This window comes from Miscanthus floridulus, chromosome 10 (assembly GCF_019320115.1).
Source record: "Miscanthus floridulus cultivar M001 chromosome 10, ASM1932011v1, whole genome shotgun sequence".
Taxonomy (NCBI): Eukaryota; Viridiplantae; Streptophyta; class Magnoliopsida; order Poales; family Poaceae; genus Miscanthus; species Miscanthus floridulus.
The window spans coordinates 115,365,603-115,373,391 of NC_089589.1; the positions used below are offsets into that span (position 1 = coordinate 115,365,603).

Consider the following 7,789-nt stretch of genomic DNA (forward strand, 5'->3'; position numbering starts at 1 on the left):
GCGACAATAGATAGTAGGAAGAAATGGTAACCTTACATAGCATTGTTGATGTACAGGTCCTTGAACTCGAACTCGGAGGGCTCAAGGCCCTGCAAAAATATAAGTACTGCTATCACACATATATACTGTAATAGCAGTGAAATGAACAATATGCACAATATATATTTCACAGTTGAACTACGGTACACACAAAAAAGGTTATAAGCAAAGAGTCGAGCATTTGTGCTGAAAACCAAGATTGAAAATCAAGCATTAGTGCAGAATTAGTGGCCTGCCGTGATGGGGCAACGGATGCAATAGTGGCGCAAAGTAATGTAAAATGCAAGTATAAGAAAGGTTGAGTATTTTTTTATATAGATACATAAGATGGAACTCTATTGAACATACACTGAATTAACTCAAAATGACGTAGAAATGAGTTCAGAGAACATTATGTACCTCTTCTAATGTCCAGCCACCCTTAGCTCTCCTTACAGGGCCACTTGTTCACCTGACATGTAGGATTTGGTCAGTAACATTAAAATAAGATATAAACATTCATGTAATGAGAAACTAACTAGGATCAAGCACAAAAAAGGACAAGTTACAATGGCAATGGCATACCCAGGTGAGACCAGTCACGAGAAGCACGAACGGCATCCCAGGGGGCAAATTCTTGAAGCCCTTCAACACTGCAAGTGGCCTGGTAGGCTCAGCTTCAACCTCGCCGTTTGCTTTTGTTGGGAGGTTCTCGTTTCCTCTGTATGGTACTTCCTTGGCGAAGATCAGGGTTACAGCCAAGCATATGACTAGGAACACCTGTTGAAAGACATAAAATGTGTCTCTATTTGCGGCATAGGAAAAGAAAAATATTGCACGAATGTTTTGAAGGAATGGTAAAACTTACCACAGCCACCAGAAATGCGCCTTTCTGTAAATGTGTCTAATTCGAAGCTGAATCATGTAAGACCTACATGTGGTAAAAAAACTCCACTGGTTAGAGCAAGAGAATCAAGAATACAAAAACCAAACCAATTGAATCCAAATACCAAATCGGATTATAGCACAGATGTAAAGGTGGACAGAGAAGCAAAAATACAAACAAGACATCAATATGTTTCTCTTTGTACAGATAAGTTAGCAATGTCACTCAAAAATCAAAACAGAGCAATATAGATTAAGAAATGATAACATTTGGTAGAATGATGATCTAGCGTTTCATTGACGCTACACCATCCATTGTACAAAGTCAGGAGGGAAACAAAGTAAGAACCCAAAAGCATAAAAATAGGAAATATGGTATGGCAGGCACCTATGTTGGATAAATGAGTTGCATAGTGATATATGAACAGGTTATAGGTGGAGCTGTGTCTTCCTTGAGCGAAATGCATTGCAATGTTACAAATAGAAATATAGACTCTACCGCTTGCACCAGGCCCACCGTTCGAAATAGATATGAGAAAGAGATAAATTATTGCTATTTGCAGATAAGCCTATAACTAAAAAAACAGAGGACCCCAGCTCCAAGACGCACCCCCAAATTTCATTTCATTCCCCTGAAATTGGACTGCGCAGGTACTGAAGTGAACATCTAAGAGTGAACAACCAGAAGGTTACTAAATCAGCGGTCATGGAGGCTACCTTTGTCCGTGACACATGGGAATAGTCCAGCAATTCACAGGATATGATTTTAATCCTGTAAAAGATAAAATAGCATTGTGAAATATACTGAGTAGAGCTCTATGTGGATAGGCAAATAATGAAATATAATGAATAAAGCTCCGTATGGATGGGCAAATAATGCATACTTGGTTCTACTTTATTTTAGGACCAGTTTACAAAAAATCTAAGCACATGTCACCTGAGACTCTTAAACAAGAAAATGAAGCTGAACTGCACACATACAAATTTATTTTGGGACTTGACTACAACCTGTAGGGAAAAGGAGGCAACACAACATTAAAAGGCTAAAATGGATATAGGAGGCACTAGAGCTAGAATTCTCTTGGTTCTACTGATGACTCTCTTTTCATCTTGTCATGTTTATGTCCATGCACCAATTGGATATGAAACCGGACACGAGGCTGACACTATAGCCATCTAGTTTTTTTTAGCTGTACTCTTTACCTTGCTGTAGCGGAGGCATTGTTCTTAGTAGCTACCAAGCAACAAAGCTACCTGCAGTCGCAGCAAAGTAATCAGCCTGTTACAAACCATACAAGATTGGTGAAATCCAAATCTATTGACCAAACTTAAGGAAATTCTAGATTGTTGAAATGTCAAGGACATGGAGAAGCCTACATGGATAAATGAAATTTCCTTTCGCCTCCATGCTCCATCCCTTACTTTCAACATTAACAGCAGACATCATTACATATCAGTTTACAAAACTGTGAGCCATACATAAGAATTGGGGTGAGAATGAAATTTATTGGGAGTTAGTTCAAAAAAAAGGAAGAAGCACACACATAAATACCTTGCTGACTTAAATGCTTTATATTCATCCATCTAAATTTTGGCAGTACAGTCCGAGCTACTAAGCACCTTCTTCCTTGTCAATGCCTAGGTGGAAGCAAACAACGAACATGAAATTGCATATCTTGAACTCGGCTTCTGCGGCACAATTTTTCTGGCTTCTGTGGCACTGCCTGCACAACCCACAGGTAAACCTGTTGGACATCCATCCAGCCATAACATCAGTACAGGGAAAATAGGATGAAGAGCAAGATGAACACTTGGAAGGAGTCAGTTGCAGTTGAAAAAGCTCAGCTAGACGATAGATCCGACCATGCACCCCATGGATCCGGCCGAGTATCCGTCGGAGCTGATGCAGCACGAGAAGCAGCCGCGGCCGTGGTCAGGCCACAGCGCCGTAGCCCGCCCGTGCTGGGCTGCCGCGCTAGGGGCCGCCCTACCGGAGTGCACCCTCGCTTGGGACGCCGCGCAGGATGCCCGTTGGTGCTGCTGGTGGTCCGCTTGTGCTAGGCCCCTCGCGACGCTGCTCGCGCGGGGGCAGCGCGCTATGGCCCCGCGTGCCGCCGCTCGCGCCGGGGGGCCATCCACGCCGGGGCCCCTCGCGCCTCCGTGCCTGGCCTCCCTAGCTGGGGCTCGGGCCTCTCTCGTGGGGGGCTGCGGCGCCCTCGCCCGGACACGCGCGACCGGTGCCTGCCCTAGCCACTGATGAGAGAGGAGGGAGAGGGAGGAGAGGTAGGTGCAGATGCGGATGAGAGCTTGGGTTGAAGCCCTATATATATACGACATGGAAGGAAACAAGCAGCACCGTCGATCTTCAAATCTAACGGCCAGCATTCGATTCATTTGTCGCGGCGGCTCACATACCAGCCGCCCCTACAAATCGACGTATTTGTAGGGGTGGCTCATATTACAAGCCGCCCCTACTGTGTCATTTGTAGGGGCGGCTGCTTGTGCTGGAGCCCGAACACGCCACTGTAGGGGTGGCTCCAATGCCAGCCGCCCCTAAAAAAAGCTCCGTTGCTACAAACTATTTTTCACGTAGTGTGTTCCATTCAAATGCTGTATGAATTTAAAAGTAAATTTCACTCCACATTTGAAGATTAACTCCCAATGCATGGAAATGTCATGACACACAGTAATGGAATAGATGGTGCAACCTTTTGCAGGTGGTTGCATCCATGGACTGACCACAAGTCATGACATATAAAGCTCTGGCCTCGGCACAAACACATAGGGAGGAGATGATACATAATCTCTTCTGGACTGGTACAGATCCAGAGAAGGGCACTCCAGTAAATGGTAGAAGGATAAGGTAATTTGTATCGTTTGTGTTCGTAAGTAGGTGGCATTGTTGTACATGTATAACTTAGGAGTAGAATGTGTGGTAGTTAATTATAGATGGACTTGTACTCTGTGAGAGCCAAAACTCAGTGCTGTTTTAATTTGCTGGTTATGGATGAAATGTGGATATGCTAGGTGGTTGTATTTTAATCTGATATGGGCTTAATAGGATTATTACCAACATTAAATTATATTATGGATACCATGGATGTCATGTACCATTCTCATGGTTGTTTCCCGTGAACATTTCATAATTTTTCTCCCATTGCAACGCATGGGCATTTTTGCTAGTACAATAAATAAGTGGTTTTCTCCTCTTGGCATTTTCCAAATACATGGGCGACAGTGGCACAATCCTTTTACCTTTACACATGTGTAACCATTAGCCACATAGGTGCTACTTAGTTGGGCTATTTTGCACCAGAAACAATTCACAGTGGCGTTCACCAATGTTAATTCCTGTTGGTTAAGCTGTGCTTATTATCAATTCATAGAGTCACCCTGTTCCCTCGCCATACAATGCACTTAGCACCCACAACCTACTGCAAACGGATCATGTCACTGACAGTATTACCTCACAAGAGCCAAACAATCAAATTGGTTGACACTTCACTTACCAACAACACCATAGTATCTGTTCCACTTGATCATAGCAAATTCCTAAAGTTATGTTCGATAGATGTGGATCTAAATCATTTTCAAGTAGAAGTGTCACCAAACGAGCCATAGTGAGACTTAACAAGAAAAGATCAATTGTTCCAACAGTACAAAAAGATGTTCTCAATTTGGATAGAACAAGTTTTTAAGAGTTCTTTGGAATTATGTGATGATATCACACACAATGGCACATGAAAATAGTAACTTTTAGTGGTAAGTCATGAAAGCTAAGGGAAGGTGGGAGCAGATAGTTAGAAATAGAAGACCATAAACAAGGGGCAAGTTTCCTAACACATCGGACAAGGGAGCCACGTGGACATTGAGAATGTAAGCTCCAAGTAAGAATATATGGCATAATGAGAGGATAATATGATGAAACAAGGATATGGAGAAGAATTTGCAAGATCGATGATGCCCAAGTCCATAAATTTAACGACATCCACTAGGGAATGTGAAGTACATGAATGATATATTGTATTGCTACAATGCTACGCCTAGTTATGAATTGTGGCATATAAAAAGCACTCATGTATGGTCCATCTAGTGTGGCGCTTCCCTATCGGTAGAGTTTTTATTTTGGGTCTCCCCCCCTCAAATGTAGTACTGGTGAACTGGTGACCGATCAACAAGGATCACCCAGAATGTTGTAGATGATGTTGCAGTGAAAGCATTGCATATGGAGGGCTTAGAGGTTGTACTTCATGCCATCTAGTTGAGTCATGGAGGTGTCACAAATTATATTAGGTGTTGTTATTGTAAGTTTTTGGCTCAAACTCAAGAGACTACATCTTGTTCACATTTTCTGAGCTATTCCTCATAGGATCCAAGACCACAAGGGTATGTTCCATTATGTGCTAGAGGATATCAATGATATTTTTAGGAACTGATATATGCGCTAAAACGTAGAGGATGCCATAAAATAGTAAAAAAAATAGCATCTTCAAGTTCTTGGAACAACGAACAAAGCATCCGTGATGAACACCCACATTTTTTTGCAATAAGATTCCTTTAACCCAAACCCCATGTAGTAAAGAACCAAGTGAATGAAGAATGGTCAAAGGATAATACAACAAAGAGCGAGTTGGAATGGTGCTTGGTATATATTTCTGTTGGATATATTTGATCTAGTCTGCTAATATATTTGTTGGTGACGTCTATGTACACCCATTACAAGTTCTTTTGCATGTTATATGTATCAAAAGTTCCACAGTAGTTTACAGGCACATGTAATTTTCATTTATCTAGCAGTTTAAGAATTAAGTACAGAACCCTTATCACATTCATTCTAATTCAGTTTTCATTATTTCGTAAGGTGTAATTCTCTTAAGGGAACAACAACAACACAACAAGTGTATTTGGTGCTCAATTAGATCTAACAAAATCTCGATGCTGTTTTTGGGTGTGGCATGTGGTTGCAGGGACACGATGGTTCATGCTCTGTAGGTTTCCCCAACTAAACATTTATGTCAATATAAAAATGATAAGTTAGTTTGCATCAAAGGTTTTTGAACACACATTTAACGATATGCCGCACTGGAGAGCAATAAGTGCACCTTATTGTTGCCAAAAAAAAGGTTCATCTACTTGCGTGAATGTTGTTCTCACATGTACAATAATAGAATTGCACATTAAGTGGCCAAAGATCAGTCAAGGCATTTGGCCTTTGTGTGTGCACAATTCCCATCATTCTATCTACATGAACTGTTGTCATACAAGTCGGGCTAATATATCTAATGGAGATGAATTTAAATTTTTTTATATTTCCATGTTAGAAATAGTGTTTTTGATACTTTTATCTATAAATTCAAAGTGAAGATTATAACTAAGATTACCATCGATCCCACTATGCACATTCGGCTTTGCTGGTCCCACTTAACAGTACGCATTTTTGGAGATTATACCAACATCTTGATGATTGTGTGTGGTAATGCTCAATTAATCGAGTATCACACTGTAAGGATGATTTATGGAAAAATAATTATCAACACACACTTGGAGACCAGTAGCACATTAGAATCTGGAAATACAATTTCTTATTTCTGAGAAGCCTCAGACATCAGCCTAAAAACTTCATTATTGAATTACAACTCATAAGCAATCTAAAAGAGGGCACCACCAAGGATGGGCTGTTGGTAGGAGGAGGCTGCTGGGTTCGTCAGAGCAAGTTGGATGAATGGCAGTAACTGTTGTAGTTGTAAGAGGGTGGCGGCGTTAGCCACAGCCTGTGGGTAGAACGGTAGCAGCTGTTGCTGTGGCCAGAAGGCGGCAGGGCTCGCAGCAGCTAGCTGGCTGAATTGTAGTAGTTGTTGCAGCTGCAAATAGGCAGCGGGGTTCACTGCAGCCAGTTGGTTGAATTGTAGTAGTTGTTGCAGCTGCAAATAGGCAGCGGGGTTCACTGCAGCCAGTTGGTTGAATGGGAGAAACTGCTGTTGCTGGGAGTACGCAGCAAGGTTTGCAACAGTTACTTGACTGATCGCAGGTGGCACCAGTTGCTGCAGTTGTTGTACCCTGATGCTTTGTACCAACAATTTCACCAAGGACAGCTGCTGCAGTAGCGCCGATGGTTGTTGGATGAATAAGGGTGATGACTGTAAGATATTTGCTGCGATTGCCTGTTGGAGCCTGTAGGGTTGTAGAATTGGGTTTGCGCACACTGGTGGGAGGTATGGGGGAAGAGGGGCAGCTATTGGAGATTGTGAGCAGTGCGGGATAAAGGTCGCGGTAGCAGCACTTGCAGAAAGATTGCCCCTTTCATACTTCATTGTCGGTGTTGTCGTCCCTTGTACATCATAATAGATGGTCGCAGCCTCTTCCATGGTTAATCCTAGGTTGTCTTCGACGTACTTCTGTATGTTCCTTAAATCTTTATTGTGTATTTCTTTCGTCTCTTGTTGTAGCATATTTATTCTCTGTTTGCCTTTCGAATTCGGACTTCAACAAATACGAAGGCAGTAAGGCACAGAGATTGAAGAAACTAACACAATCTTCCTTCGAGATGTGTGCTGTAAATTTTTCTTTCATCAAGGTGGTAACGCTGCCACTGAACGGCCTTTTTCTTTTCTGTTGATCCACTTTGGGAGCATTAGCGACCGAATCCAAGGACCTTTTCTGTGACTGCGAGGATGTCCTTGATCTTGTTTTGGGCTGAGGTGGAGGAGGAAGGAGGATGACGACGAGAATTATGTTTTCCCGGCGCTGATGAAGATGGGGGAATAGGGGGAGGAGGAGGAGGAGTCTCTTTTCTCGGGGCTGATGAAGATGGAGTTGGATGAGGAGGAATAGAAGGAGGACCTCTATCTTCTCGGGGATGATTGCTCCGGATGAGGAGGGAAGTGAT

The 7,789-nt window shown here is 42.5% G+C and overlaps 1 protein-coding gene across 1 annotated transcript; it reads right to left on the reverse strand.

Annotated features, from left to right (window-relative positions):
* Nucleotides 1-6,551: 6,551 nt before the first annotated feature.
* On the reverse strand, nucleotides 6,552-7,214 carry LOC136489354 (zein-alpha PMS1-like). Its single transcript, XM_066486018.1, has one exon. The coding sequence runs from the start codon at nucleotides 7,212-7,214 to the stop codon at nucleotides 6,552-6,554; it is 663 nt and encodes a 220-aa protein (XP_066342115.1).
* Between the last annotated feature and the right edge of the window lie 575 nt (nucleotides 7,215-7,789).

Coding starts and splice junctions, on each gene's coding strand:
- LOC136489354 (XM_066486018.1), bottom strand. CDS start 7,214: ATGAAGTATGAAAGGGGCAATCTTTCTGCAAGTGCTGCTACCGCGACC.